Source organism: Colletotrichum chrysophilum (assembly GCF_026319265.1).
Source record: "Colletotrichum chrysophilum strain AFK26 chromosome Unknown scaffold_38, whole genome shotgun sequence".
Taxonomy (NCBI): Eukaryota; Fungi; Ascomycota; class Sordariomycetes; order Glomerellales; family Glomerellaceae; genus Colletotrichum; species Colletotrichum chrysophilum.
In genome coordinates this window covers 31092-45716 of record NW_026517325.1, presented here as the reverse complement: position 1 = coordinate 45716, position 14625 = coordinate 31092, and the positions used below count along the sequence as shown (strand labels likewise).

The following is a 14625-nucleotide window of genomic DNA, read 5'->3' as shown; positions in this document are numbered from 1 at the left end:
AAATAAAAGTTTTTGTCTTTTTTGCTGGTTTCATGGAACAGGAGTTAGAGGTTAATGGACGACATTTCGCATTATAGAAATAGAATATGTTCGGAACAAACGAATTCATAAAACACAGCTTCATGAAGAAAGTTCACCCTCAATGAACAACGTTCGATCAACATGTTGAGGAGGAGGCCGTTTCCGAAGGCATCGCATCCTGCTGTCTGAACGTCACTCCGGCGCAGTGGGTCTTGAGTAACTTAGCTTCACAAGTTTGGTATCCACATCCGATATGGTGTAGTGGCCAACATGATGCCCTCTCATGAATTTGAGAGGTTAGGCATAGCCCCGAGTTCGATTCTCGGTTTCGGAATGTTTTTGCCTCGCTCGGCTGTTCATTTTACCTTTGGAAATGTGATCCACACCAGTCATTCGTTACTTCTTGTTGTGTTGTTCTCTTATGGCACATTTCTTTTGCCAAATTTCGTCATGTCTTTGACTGCGATTGTGCCTGATGGTGTTTGTTGTACACAGTGCTAGCAAGTGAATGCTGCCCGTCTATCTATCTATCCCAGCCTGGGTCTATCTTCGTTATGAGGTTGTTACCTCCAAGTAATCTATCGCTTGCACAAAGAAAAGTTGTTATACATTCAGCCGTCCAGCACGGTTTCGTCAGCAAAGTCTTCAGAATCGAGAAATGTCGCGTCCAAAAACCCAAGTAATGAACCAATACCAAGGAACAAGCACCTTGTTCTTGATACTCATGGACTTGGTAAGATACGCTGTTCTCCACAGAATCCAAGCAGCACTACATGGATTCACGTCAGTCATGACGTACAGAACGTAGGTGAACGAGTGTCACTTACCGGCCCTTGAGCTCATCAGCTGAGCTCTGGTGAATAGCACGCCATGAGCCGAGATAAGTCATGGCGCCCCAGTTGCGGAAGCTGAACGGTGCCGGCTCCTTACCGCCAGTGGCACGGTTCAAGGTTTTGGCGAGGTACTTGGCCTTCGATGTTGTTAGCATCCGCGATCACAACGACAGCGAGCGATGAGGGAGTACTTACCTGCTGGCTGGCGACCTGCGCGGTGGCCGGCAAAGTCTGATTCTCAAGGATAGAACAGTCGCCCATAGCATACACATCAGGGAGTAGAGCGTTCTCGTTTGCCGGGTCATTAAGACGGACGCGGAGCATCGGGTCCGTGATAATTCCACCGCTCCGCTCCGCCTTCTTGATGGTCACTGTCTCGCCCTCCTTCTCCGTAGGACTACGAAGCTCCTTGGCAACGAGGGTCTGGATAAGCGGGTTCTGCATGAGGCCGGTGCTCCAGACGCAGATGCCGGCACCCACTTCCTCGTCGCCGTACTCCTTGATCTTCAGCCTCAGACCGCCGTTGTCGTCCGGGCGAACGCGCTGCAGGTGGTGCTCCGTCTTGACCGAGATGCCCTGGCGGCGGAACTGCTCTGTTGCGTACGTCGCGAGCTGCTGGTCGAACATCGGCAGCACCTTTGGGGCGATGTCGTAGATTGTGATGGACACCAACTCCATCAGGTGCGGGTAGATCTTGGAGAGGTCATCGTGGATGAGGTCGTGCAGCTCAGCCGCGAACTCGATGCCTGTTGGTCCTCCGCCCACGACGGCAAAGTGCAAGAGGTCGCGGCGCTGTGCGTCCGTTGCGGTGGGCCAGCTCGCCTTCTCGAACAGCTGCAGGACCTTGAGACGAATGCTCCGCGCGTCGCCAATGTCTCTCAGGAAGTTGGCGTATTCTTTGACACCCTCGATGCCGAATGTCTGCGAGTAGGCGCCGACGGAGATGACCAGCTTGTCGTACGGCACGTCTATCGTCTCACCCTTGGGCTGGTGCTGCTTTGCGGGCAGAGTTTTGGAGGTGGGGTCTTCAGAAGTGACCTTTTCGATGCGGACGAGCTTGCGGGAGAAGTCGACGTCGTCGGCCCACGCCTGGTGGAAGGCGTCGAGGTTCAGCCGGCGGACTGGCTCGAGCGTTGAACGGAACTCGAGGGTGCCGACTGACGTTGAAGCTAGCAGGGGGGTGAAGACAAAATATGATCGTGGTGAGATGAGGATGCGCTCATATTTCTTTGGGTCGAGTTCGCGAGCAAAGGCGTAACCCCTGCGACGTGTGAGTAAGACGAGACCGAGGCACAGGTGATATAACTCACGCCCATCCCGAGCCTAGTATGACTACCCTTTCTCTCTTGTCCTCTTGAATGTGTGTAAGTAAATTGCATTTTCAACAAAAGTGAATGTCCAGTCGATGACTCACCCGTTGACGAAGACGAGCTTGTGCTGTTCCGATACTTGACCATGCTGGTGTTAGTCGGGGCCGACGCTTGCAATGCGGCTCCGGCCCCTGCACGTCCGGGGCGGGCCAGACTTCTCCAATATTGTTGGGCGACTTTTGATGAGGCCATTTTGGGGTTACAATCATGCCACCAGATGCACGAAGGGTTCAGTGTCTTGATGTCATATATAGAACCAACCGCAAGACCCCTAGACTGACGTACCCAGAAGGTAAACGGTCCTTCTTTGATGGAATATGGGGGCCACGAGAATGGATCGGAACCAAAAGCTTCGGTGTCCGGGGAGCTGGTAAAGAGCGCAAAGCGCAGGCAGGGGCGACTAAGACGGACGGGGTTTTTTTACATGAGGATTGCTGGGTTAAGGCCGAAGACGGACGGTTGTGGGAAAGTCAATGCGCTGGCTGGATCAATCAGACCTCGTGCGTAGCTAATCTAAAAAGGAATTTCGGCTGTGACACAGCATAGCTTTTGTTTTGTAAGACGCCTAAATACAGATTTCTATTGACCTTCAGCTTTGCGTCATAGGTACAGAGCCTGAAAATAAGTTTGCGGCCGCTTGGCGGCTGCGAAAAGTCCACGGGCTAAAGGACGTCTACGCGCCCCACACTGGGCGTCTTCTCCGTCCCGAGCACTCCGGCCCCGAGACCCACTCTTTGTGTCCAAGGTATGACGCCCCCATGACTCTCAAAATTCTCACCATTACACGGCAGACGCCCGCTTTTTTCCGTCCGAAATGCCGCTCAGTATCTTCTAGCCTCTCCACCCTCAACGGGTCTAGTTTATTGCAGCATGGAGTCCAGACTCTCGCCAAGGACACCTTCGATCTTGTGAATCCACCGGTGCGTCTCCCGTTCAACGACCTCATCGTCATCGTCCTGGAGCTCACTGATGTACGGCAGCATCTCAGGTAGGGCTGGCAGCAACTCTTCTCCAAGCTTGACAACGAGTTCTTGCTGGCACTTGACAGCCGCCAGACGTACTGCAGCCTGTTCCGAACGGAGGTGACGGAGAATGGAGCTGTTGAGCTCCTTCTGGTGGTCTTGAGAGTCCGCAGCGGCAGCCAACTCCACGATCGCGGGCATAAGCTCGGCGGTCAAGTCCATGGAGGAAGCGTGGAGGAACTGGTCGACCAGGACCGGCGCAACCTTGCCGAAGTGTGCAGGGGCCTGCCAGAAGTCGTCCTGGTCATGCTCAAAGCATCTCGCCATAGTGGAGAGCACTCTCTGCCAAAGCCCCTTTTGTTCGGGCACAGTGAGGTCGCAGGACTTGACGATTTCGACGGCATCGTCCACAATGTAGGTCGCGTAACTGGTGACGATCGATTTCAAGCTCTCGAAGAAGCGCAAGAAGAAGCCGTAAACGCTGAAGCGGCGGAGCACCCGTCCAGTGATGTCTTGCTTGGGCAGTTGTGTAGACCACTCAACCATCTGGGCGAAGATGGGCCGGAAAGCAGCGTCGTTGAGCTTGTAAATGATGGACAGCGCCACGTCGTTGATGGACGCCTCGATGTTGGCCACGCGTTGGGAAGTTGCGCTGGTGAGCTTGCCCGTTGCCTGCTCGCGTCTCCGTAGATCCAAGGCGCTCAGGAGAATGGTAGACAGAGTGGTGACATTCTTGGTGACGACGGACTTGGTGTGACTCTCCACGATGACACTGAAGATATCCACCCATTCATCGGTTGCCTGCAAGATTGTTAGTCTGGTCGTACTTGGTGCCATTACATGATAACTTACATTGTAACCAGCTTCAGTGGCAGGGATCCAGTTCTTCTCTAAGCTGGCGAGCATGACCTTGGCATCAACCTTTCTCGCAAGGAACCTCAGGCAGTTCAGGCGTTCGTCATCGGCCTCATCATCCACATCGGCTTCGGCAGACTTGTTGGAGGCAAGCAGGATGTTGTCCAGGTACTTGCCAGAAATCATGTATGGCAGGTGTTGGGCCAGGGCTGTGATAAAAGAGTAGCTGGCGTTGTGCAACTCGGTCGCCGGCTCGTCCAGCTCCACGCTTTGCTGGATGTAAAGAATTGCTTGGGGGACAGCGAGAGACAGTACGGGCAGGATGCCGTCTTGGAGAACGTCAACAAGAGAAGCAAGGCAGAGCAAAGACATGACACGGAGGCGAATATCCGGCTGACCGAGGCAGTGGACTCCAGCAATAGTCTGGGCTGCCGCAGCCACGGCCTCGACGTCCTTCTTTCCATACTTCTCTGCAATCTTGTCGACGCAGGCCACGGCCGTGTGCTTGTACTTGATGTCGTCCGTATCGCGGATGGCAGCAGTGAGCTGTGGGAGGAAGGCGAGGAGGGCGGTTCTGGATGTGACATTCGCGACATTCTCCTGGTCCACGCGGACCTCGAGGGCACGAAGAACCTTGCGTCTGAGATCGATCTCTGTGCGATCCAAGAGAGTTTCCACTGACTTGATAAACTCGCCGATGGACAGAAGGTTGAGAAGGTTGGCAAGGGCATTGCCGCAGCACTCGTGAAGAGGCTTCTGCTGCTTGACAGTCTCGGCAAGAGCAAGGACGTCTCGCAGAAGGATTGCATAGAGCTCTCGAATCTTGGAGGCATCCATGTCGTCCTTCTCTGTGAGAATACCAACTTCTTTCCGCAGCTTTCTGCTAGACAGCAGAGCAGGGAACACAGTCAGCTGTTGGAGGGCCGTGGTCTCGGGCTTCTTCTCGGACATGTCTTCGCCGACGCCAAGCAGAGTGGCTGACAAGCCCGGCTTAGGCTTGAAGATGTCGCTGATCAAGTCCAAGAGCTTCGCCAGAGTCTGAAGCTGTACCTCCGCGCTGTAGACACCGAGCAGCTCAGAAGCAAACGCCATGAGGCTATCGCTGGGGCCGTACCTATCGACCAGCATAGCCAGCAGGGCGTACAGGAACTCATCAGGGCCAAGAGTGTTGACAAGAGCGATGAACAAACCTTGCTTGCGGTGAGCCGGGATGTGTTCGTACGCAGTAACAAAGCTTGCCAAAAGCTCGGTGGCACCAGCAACCGGGTTGCGCTTGCCCTTCTTCAGCGACGTCATGAGCGGCGGAACAACCTCTCTGATGGTCTGGTTGACCACGTGAGCAGAATAGTCATCGTTCTGGCGCAGGACAGAGGCACCCATGAAAGTGAAAATGGGCATCACGCTATGAAGAACCAAATCAGGGGCGGCCGTTGCCAAGCTGGCGATCAGCAGAAGGGCAGAGTTCTGCACAATAGGGCTAGAGGACTTCTGGATGCAGTTGACGAGCAGGTCACCATGGCCACCTGAGCTGTCGATCTTCAAGCTCTTATTCTCTCTGTAGGCAGGTACCATAGCAATCAAGCTATTAAGAACCAGGTTCTGCAGGTATCCCAGCTCAGATCCGATCACGGTTCGGAAGTGCTGCAACTCGGATAGAGTGCCAAAAAGGCTATCAAGGAGCTCTGGGTGAGAAGCCGGGTTGGAACCCTCGACGAGTTGAAGAACAAAAGTCACTGATCTCAGGGTTGCGCTCAATTCAGCGCTGGCTTGAGCACTTGTTCCACGGTTGGCCTCAGAGGAGCTCGTCCTGCGCCTCTTGTTTGGTGGCGGCTCAGTAATGAGCTTCGTACCAGTCTGGATTGACTCGAGGAAAGAAGACAGAATCTCTGTGGTGAGGTCAACATTTCTGAGGAAATCGGCAGCCTCGTCGGCAATGATATCCTCATCGTCCTGAGATGCTTGCCGAGCCTGGGAGAGCTGCAACATCGTCTGTGCAACATCGAACTTAGTGTCGGCCTTCATGGAGTTCCAAATGGCACGTATGCGTGCCGAGATAGACCTGACAAGCTCAGGACGCTTCGCAGACTCGGGGTTCTTCATAGTAGAAAGAAGGCATTCGAGTCCGTCGCTGTCGTTTGGAACAACAATCTCGGCGAATCTGGTGTGGAGCAAGGATTGGTCGACCTCCTCAGCGTCGCAAAGACGAACAGTCTCATCTGCTGACAACGCTGCCCACCATTTGAATGCAGGCAGAAGTACCTTGGTCCTTGAGGTGGATGACACTCCCTTAATCCGGTTCAGGATAGAGAGAAGGTTGGATTTGACCCGGAGAAGAGGCGTCGCAACGATGTGGCTGGCAAGGAAGGAAAGAATAGCAATTCTGTTTGCTTGAGTGAGAATCTTCTTGCCCTCGCCGCTCTCTGACTTGGCACTGCTGTCGAGAGAAGAATGCAAGATGGCGCGGATATAGTCTTCATGCATGATGCATTCCTCGATCGACGGAAGAATAACACCGTGGAGCAGGCGGGAGACTGCATCAGCGTCCATCCAGTGCAGCTTGGCGCTGTCTTCATAGACATTCTTTCCGCCCCAGACAGACTTCTTTGCCGCCTTCGACTGAGGAGGGAAGATCTGGCCAAGCTGAATCAGCAGCTCCGCAGCAGCCCGGCGGACCTTCTTGGAGGAATCGACCAGAGCGATGAGGCAGTAAGGGATGAGGGCTTGGAAGTCGAGATCATTTCCATCCCCATCACTAAGACGTTTCTTGACGGCGTCCACGGCAGCAGCACGAGCGAGCGTTGGGTATGGGCCGGACCAAATGCGAACGAAGAATGTGATGTAGGTGTGGTCGCTGACGGCGGTTTGGTGGCTAAGGGAGGGCAACTCGTCAAAGTTGGCAAGAAGAGTCGGATCCTCGGATTGCTGCGAGACGACACGGAGGAAGAGCTGGCTGAATTCGTCGTAAACCTCTCCCGGGCTGGTAGAGAGGCAAGACGGGAGGGTGCGCTTCTGAACAGCGAGCTCCCGGATAGTCTGGTGCAAGTTTTCCTTCGTTGGGGCAAGTGCGTTGGTGCCGTTCATATCGACATCGTCCTGGGTTTCGGGAAGTGCCTTCTTCTGCCTGATTGAGACATCCAGCTTCATCTCCAACTCCTCCACGTCGAAATCGACCTCTTCAAGAACGGTTTGGATGATCTCGCTCGTTTCGCCCGAGAAGCGGGAAAGGTCAATCAGGGTCGAGCCAAGCTCCTTACGGATTTCGCCGTTCTTGTCCACCTCGTCGTCCAATCGGTGGGCAGCCAAGACCAGGGACTTGAAAATGACAGCGACCTGTTTGTGCTTCAGAATCTGGCTCATCAGGATAACGCGGATAATCGGGAGACCACGAGCATCGCCCTTCTTGCACAGCCTCTCGATGAAGGCAATGCAAAGACCGTTGGTCATCTTGTCAACTCGTCTTTCCTGGCCCAACTCCACCAGAATTTCGCCCAGGTTCTGTACTTTCAGGAGAGCCTTGGTGACCTTGGCGGACAACTGCTTAGCAGATCGGTATTGCGCAAGGATGCACAAAGTCACTAGTCCGGGCCGCACAGTCTCGGTCGTCCAACCCTGCACAATCTGCTCCATGAATGCTGACAGAGCCGCGTCTTCAAAGGTCCCCTTGGCTGCAACAACCGTGACGGCCATGTAAGAGGCGATTTGCATGTTGGGCACCTTCTTCATGAGCAGAGCCTCACCGAAGATACGGCCCACGCGTGTCAAAAAGGTCTGGTTGTTCTCGCTTTGAATCGCCTGGCGGCCGGATCGCATATTCTCAAGCATACCATTGACTGCCTCAGTCATGATACCACCCCAGAAAGACACCAAAGTCGGGTATTGTTGCAGATTCCTGCAAGCCTCGAGCGTGTATTCGGAGAGGGTCTCGAGGAAGGCAAACTTGTGAATCGACTCGTGGACCAGAACGGATCGGGGAGGACAAGTCAGAGACTTAATGTACGGGCTCAAGAATCGATATTCTTGCGGGATCTGAGAGGGCAAAATCGAGAGTACGGTAACGAAAGCGGGGATCGAGTGGTACGGAAGGAAGGTCGTGATGAGGGATCGGGTGTTGTATTCGTGGATTCTGCCTTTTGATTAGACGAGTTTACGCGGCAAGATATAGTCCAACATACCGGAATCTTCTCACCAACCACTCCAGGGCTCTGATCGCAGGCATCAGGCGCAGCCTGCTGCCAACAAGGCGCAGGAAAGACTCTACTTTCTTATCCAACTCCTCATTTTCAGCTGCTGTCATCTGCGTTCGGTCTTCGCTCTGGCTTTGCTCGCTGAATAGCGTGAGGGCGAAAGACTTGAATCGGCCGTCGAGTTCACACAGCTCCTCGAAGCCTTCTAAACATATCGTGTAAAGCGTGTGGTAACTTTGCGTCGCCGCAACTCTTGGCTCGAAGATCAGAGACTTGGAGTGGGCAGCTTTTTGCGCCTTGACGTCCAAGGAGGCCTTCGAGTTGGCGGCAATCTGCGCCAATTGCGCAGCGAGAGAGGACGCCATATCTCACAGAAGTTGCGGCGTGCCGCGGTGATTCAATTAACAACGGCGGGGAGTTCGAAAGAATCGGGACTGCGACTGGGACTTTTTTTTTTTTTTTTCCTGAGAGCCTGTACCTGAGCGTTCGCGATGGATTTTTTTTGGACGGATATTAGTTTCACCGACTATTTTGCGGTGATAAGACAGACGGCCAATCGATAAGCTCGTAATGCAGAAGCGTGGGGCCGACCATGCCCACCATCCATTCCCATACCTGCATTTTTCCATCTCTTGTTGAAGCTTGGAGCTGTAGCTCAGCACGTTGCTGAGGTCCGACACTTTTGTGCAAGAGTTGCCCATCTTGGTTTGCATCCGATGATCCGAACTACGATATCTGAGATAACATATGAATTTGAGCGGCTGCTTCGTCACGAAACACCAAAATGTTCCAACTCAAATGCGTTCGTTCCTCGGTCGATTTTACACGCCTGTTGAAGGGCGAGTGCATGCGACTACGTCTGGTGACAAGACTGTTTGTATTGTTGTTGTTTGCTGCAGTGCTGGTTTGCTGTTTCGGTGCGACTAGAGCGGCCATTTCGTGCGATTGATAGGCCGATAACCGCAACCCCCAGGAAACAAACGACCTAGCTGTATCGTGCCTTCGGCTATGCGGGTGACCTGCCGTACAAGTGGCTCCGTTGATCGTGGATGCTTGGAGCAAGGGACATATAAGACCGAGCCAAAGACACGATTAAGTGTTCAATCCGTCCGCTTGGTTCAGCAACCTTGTCTTGCTTTTCAAACAGAACGTAGAGCTACATAAACACTCACTCCCTCAAGCTTTTGCCCGACTTTTTGGCCACGCCACAACCCGGATTCAAGAATGGCTGTAAGTCAACAGCCCAGTCTCTTTGGTTAAAGAGACCGAAACTGAAATATGCTAACCAACCAGAAACCATACCCCCAAATTGTGCTCTTCGGCGACTCCCTTTTCCAGGGATGTGCTCACGTTTCCGACGGTTTCTCTTTCCAGGCCTCGCTTCAGTGCCGTAAGTCACTCTCTTTGGAATCGTAGCGCCGGGGCCAGAGCTCACTGTAGTGCGTCTCGTTAGATGTGATGCGTCGGTTCGATGTCGTCAACCGCGGCTTTTCAGGATGGAACACAGCCAACGCATTGAAGTACCTGCCTGACATTATTGCCCCGCCTTCGGAGTTTGGACCGCAGCTCAAGTATCTTCTGGTGCTACTCGGTGCGAACGACGCCGTCCAGCCAATGGAAACGACAACTCAGGGTGTGCCTCTGGCGGAGTACAAGCAGAACTTGCTGAAGATTGTGACACACCCCAACATTACGGCTCACAAGCCCAAGATTCTTCTCGTCACCCCGCCGCCGATCGACGAGATTCGCATTACCGAGCTCGATCTGCCCTGGGGCCACCCGAAGCCCACGAGGACCGCAAAGATCAGCGCGGAGTACACGCAGGCGGCCCGAGACGTTGCGGCCGAGGTGCCTGGTGTGACGCTGATCGACCTGTGGGCGGCGCTCCACGACTACGCCGGCCGCAAGACCCCCGGCCTTGTCAAGGACGGAGGGCCTTTGCTTGGTACTCCGGAGCTCGGTAAGCGGGGCGGTCTGGCGGCACTCCTGCCGGACGGGCTGCATATGAGCGGAGAGGGCTACAAGGTCTTTTATAAGATAGTGGTTCCTCACATCGGTCAGGAGTACCAAGGCCTGCCCGAGGATGACCGTACGGACTACGTCCACCCGGACTGGCGAGACGTCAACACCCCAGCTTGAACAGCAACACGAACACTTGGAATGAAGGAAAGCAGTGGCCGGGTCGTTGGGGGCCAGTGCGGGAGACTCTAACCGTGTGTTCTGCATGGTAATTTCAAATCGGAGGGCGGACATGGAAGACTCAACAGTCCTAGACCCTTCCTTGAAATCGAATCTATTTTAGACGGCGATGTACATGAAAACGAACGAGTGACAACTTGGCTGGTGATGATGAATGCTATGTATCGTGATCTTGTGTTGCCAAGCGGCCCGGTGGCAACAAAATCGATGCATCTGTGCCGCAGCATAGCATTGTGCAACACATTGGTGAGCGAGTGTGGACGATATTCAAGCATCATTGATGGACATCAGGTTTAGATTTCGGGGGCTGGCAGATGAGCGAGAAGGCATGAGTCTCGTCGTCATTCACAGCGGGGGTTGAGCTTGCACCGCCGTCTTGAATATCCACCAACACCTTGCGACTTGATGGACGGGGTTGGAAGAAGTGTAGCGATCGAGGGGGATTGCTTACCTTTTGCCATAGTTATGTGCCTGGGTAGGTAAGTACCTTGATTTGAAAGGTAAGGCAAGAGAAGGGAGGTAAGAAGGGCGTGTGCAGGATGGGAGGCATTGGCATCTCAGCATCGGCGGCTTTAGAGTTTGTCTGTCTGAGGTGCAGCGTAGTGAAAGTCAAGTTTGCTGTGCTGTTGCGAAATGATGCTTCCACTTTCCATCCAGCACGCAGCAGCACGGGCAGGCAGACACTCTGGAGTCTTCAGCACGTCCCCTGCCCTGCGCAGAACACGAACCCCCCGCCCCAATCAGCCCCTCCTACAGCGTCACACCTCCCAGCGCGGCAAATCACTGGTGGCTCCTGCCCGGACAGGCTCGCCCGTTTGTTCAGGTAAGGTACCTAAGGTAAGGTACCTAGGTAGGTTACAATGGAACCTGAGGTGCAAGTTCCAGCTGGTGGAGGGCAACTGACTGGACCTGACGACTTGGCCTCGCAGCTCCACGGGTGTTCCTCCACTGCAATTGACATGACGGGGGGAAGGCTACACCGCACCAGACATGCTGCCCCGCCAAGGTATCCCTCAAGTACCGCTGGTGCCCGGCTCTAACGCCGTGCTGCCAGTGCATAGTACTAGTTTACCCGTGTCGCTTCCATAATTCCCAGCCACACAACACTGTGGAGAGATGCCGCTGGCTCCAGAGCAACCTGAATTGTGCATGCACTTCGACTCCATACGATACAGTGGTACTTCGACGTTACCTCAATACGCCGACTGGCCTGTCCATCCACTCCCGCCGCCTGCCCTTCACCTCACCACCTACCTACTTACCTTACCTTGTGGTGCTTGGTTCCTGTCCTCTGTCCTGGCCCGACTCGTCCTGTCCACTTCACTAATCCAGTCCCGACTCCCAGATCAACTAACCTCCCACCAGACTTCATTGTTTGTCTGCCCATCTCCTTCACGCCCTTTTCTCTCCGCTTCTTTCCAAAGCAAACCCCCGAGTACCAGACACGAAAACTCCCATACGTAACCTCGAATACGGTTCCCTTCGACCTCAGTTGGACAAAACTCGTCCTCTGCAACAGCATCTCTCCCGAAGAATCCACGACCGCCGCTCGATCCTTAGCAATCCCACCCTTCTGGGCCTCCTTGTGACGACTACGCCTTGTTCAGCGCGCCTTCTACTACAACTTGTTTCTCTCCTCCCGATTTCGCACTCGCGAACGCACGTCGGGTCTCGCAAACTTCTGTCCTTTTCAGTAGCGACTCGTGTCGAAATCTTGCCGACGCTCACACGCAAACCTGCCTAAAGCTGCCCACCTAACGGGCAAGTCCGTCGCCGGTGATCGTTGTGCAACCTCGCAATACTGCCGCCATCGCGCTCTAGCTGCCGCAGTCGCCCAGACCGACTGGATTGTGGACAGACGCTGAAATCAATTCGACAAGGACTCGCTGACGCGCCTACTGCCGCCGCCGTTGACGACCTCTTTGGTCTCGCTGTGCGATGTGGTGGGGGAGGAGGACCTCGTGAACTGATACTGTAGGGATCGAGGTCGGAAGAGCCCACCGTCTTCCCTCGAGCCCTTCATTCGAGAATCGCCTGTACCTCCTGCGCAGTCAGTCCATGGGCATTCTCCCATCCGGATGATCTCATTTCTCCCTGTTGTGCCGATACCCTCATTCACGCGTCTTTCTGCCACAACTTGATCCCATCACGCTCGCTCGTTGTCCCTCGCTCCTATTCCTGCCCTCATATACCCCGTGTATCTGGACTGCCTGACCTAGACTGCACAACTTCAAATAGCTGGAACCATTTCCGGGCATGGATCATCGGTTCCCAATCACCCGAGACGACCTCTTCAACATCCAGATGGATTTGAAGCAAATCCAACTGGTTCAAAATAATCAGGGCGAGAGACTTGCACGACTTGAGCGACGCCAGGACCAAGATGCCAGCCTCAAATCAGTTTGGCAGCAGCATCCGTTTCCTGGCGTCTTAGCTGGAACACCTCAGCAAGGTTGGTCTACGTACTGGTCCAGTGGGAATGTTCATTTGCTGACTCTAATCTACTAGGCCCGACCCATATATCCCCCAACGACATGTTCGACGACTTTGACGAGCAGGGCCAGCACCTGCTGAGCTCCCTGCATCTTGGACCTGCCGAGGAGGAACCTGCTCGAAGAGGCGCTGCATCCCGAGCTAACAGTGTTCGCTTCGATGAGAGTGCCTTGCGTGGGGCCGACTGGGCCAGCCAGAGCAATCGTCATTCTGGGGAATTCGGTCCTCCCCGCCCAAGCAGCGGGATGATGATGGAGCGCTCCCTCTCCCACAAGTCGGACGGCCGGCACAGCTCGGCAGGCCATTCCGTACACTCTTTCCACTCGGTCGCTTCTGGTCGCGCAAGCAGCCTGGGTCTGGATACCAACTTCATGGTCAGCAGCCACGAAGACGACTCTCCCCTAGAAATGCCTGAGCCTCCCCCAGGCTTGTTTATCCTCGGCTCAGTTCCCACCATCATCCGGTGCTGGCTTACGACTCAATTTGCACACAACACGATACTTTACGCCGACCTATGTACCGGGTCGCAAAAGTCTGTGCTAGACTACTCGATCGTTAGGGAACTCGACCTCCTGGAAGAAGTTCAACGCGATGTGGACGGAACGTTCAAGATACGGCTACCCGTATATTTGGTCGAAGCCACCGTCTCGGAGAGAAGTAGCCGGTCATCGAGTCCCGGCCATCAGATTCCTAGCATTCTGACAACCTTCGAGGTCTTGGGCATGGAGCAGGCTGAAGGAGCGGATCCGAAACGAGGTGTTCAAATCTTCATTGGCAGCGACACCCTGAGAGCACATCAAGCCGATATACTCTTGTCTCAGAACCGCATGTGTCTATACGGGAGTGAGCGCGAGAAGCTCTCAGTTCCTTTTGTGCGCCCGGAAGATGAGTCTGTGTTCAAGTACATCAGCACGATGAACTTTGTTCCGGAGAAGCCTCGACTCAATGCCAACGCAGCGCAATTCGTTCCTGGGGAGCCGCGGTCTCGTGCAGCTTCGACACATGAAGGAATGGAGAACAGCGTGTCTAGCATGCAGCAGGACGACGGAGATTCTCTTGGACTCATCTCCCCTATGGAAAATCACTCTGTACCCAACAAGTCGATTGGAGCAAGCAACCTGTCTGAAAGTGGCGGGGAGAGTGAGAGACTCGGTAAAGACGCTGCCAGTGGGTCTGAGTCCGGGGCTAAGGAGACCGTGGGAACGCAGAACGGCTCTGCTAGCACAGACGGCAATCGACGCGAGTCTGCCAGCGGCATCTGGGGATCATGGCGGCAAGGCACGTCGGCAAACGGCTCTGAGAACGGACAGCGGGACGCCAACGGACCGCTGAGTGGTTATCAGCCAGCCGGGCGCGGTAGTCGGAATATGAAGGTACTGAAGCCCCTGAAATCGGGGTCGTCGTCATCTGCCCGAACCGGAGCTGCCTATGAGCCGGCGCCCGCCCCCAGAACCAGCGGCGAACATCGACGGAAAAGCCAGGCGAGTACTGTTTCGGAGAGTACCCCCGCGGGAACGATTCGTTGGGAGCCGAAGCGAACGGTCAGCAGCACGGTAGAATTGAAGGCTCAACGTGAAGCCAAAAACGCGCCGCCGCCGCTGCCGCGGTCGGCGAACCCGATTGGAGGAGCATCTGCCTTTTCGTGGATGAACCCAGCCTCCAAGGTGAAGCCTACGGCCGCTGCTGAGTAGGCGGAAGGAGAAGCAAA

General features: G+C 54.6%; 4 protein-coding genes and 1 non-coding gene across 5 annotated transcripts; 3 read left to right on the top strand and 2 right to left on the bottom strand.

Moving 5' to 3' along the window:
* The first annotated feature begins 268 nt into the window (after positions 1 to 268).
* COL26b_005550 lies at positions 269 to 355 on the top strand. Its single transcript has one exon. It is a non-coding gene; the product is annotated as a tRNA-Glu (tRNA).
* Positions 356 to 666: 311 nt separating this feature from the next.
* Positions 667 to 2311, bottom strand: COL26b_005549 (uncharacterized protein; the record flags this gene model as incomplete). Its single annotated transcript, XM_053178391.1, has 4 exons — positions 667 to 790; positions 849 to 991; positions 1050 to 2023; positions 2269 to 2311. The coding sequence occupies 4 exons, from the start codon at positions 2309 to 2311 to the stop codon at positions 667 to 669; spliced, it is 1284 nt and encodes a 427-aa protein (XP_053037594.1).
* A 773-nt stretch (positions 2312 to 3084) lies between these two features.
* Positions 3085 to 8590, bottom strand: COL26b_005548 (uncharacterized protein; the record flags this gene model as incomplete). The annotated part of the gene is made up of 3 exons (XM_053178390.1): positions 3085 to 3987; positions 4039 to 8164; positions 8214 to 8590. The coding sequence occupies 3 exons, from the start codon at positions 8588 to 8590 to the stop codon at positions 3085 to 3087; spliced, it is 5406 nt and encodes a 1801-aa protein (XP_053037593.1).
* Positions 8591 to 9449: 859 nt separating this feature from the next.
* Positions 9450 to 10364, top strand: COL26b_005547 (uncharacterized protein; the record flags this gene model as incomplete). Its single annotated transcript, XM_053178389.1, has 3 exons — positions 9450 to 9455; positions 9519 to 9615; positions 9679 to 10364. The coding sequence occupies 3 exons, from the start codon at positions 9450 to 9452 to the stop codon at positions 10362 to 10364; spliced, it is 789 nt and encodes a 262-aa protein (XP_053037592.1).
* A 2316-nt stretch (positions 10365 to 12680) lies between these two features.
* Positions 12681 to 14608, top strand: COL26b_005546 (uncharacterized protein; the record flags this gene model as incomplete). The annotated part of the gene is made up of 2 exons (XM_053178388.1): positions 12681 to 12876; positions 12933 to 14608. 2 exons carry the CDS (start codon positions 12681 to 12683, stop codon positions 14606 to 14608), a joined length of 1872 nt encoding a protein of 623 aa, XP_053037591.1.
* Between the last annotated feature and the right edge of the window lie 17 nt (positions 14609 to 14625).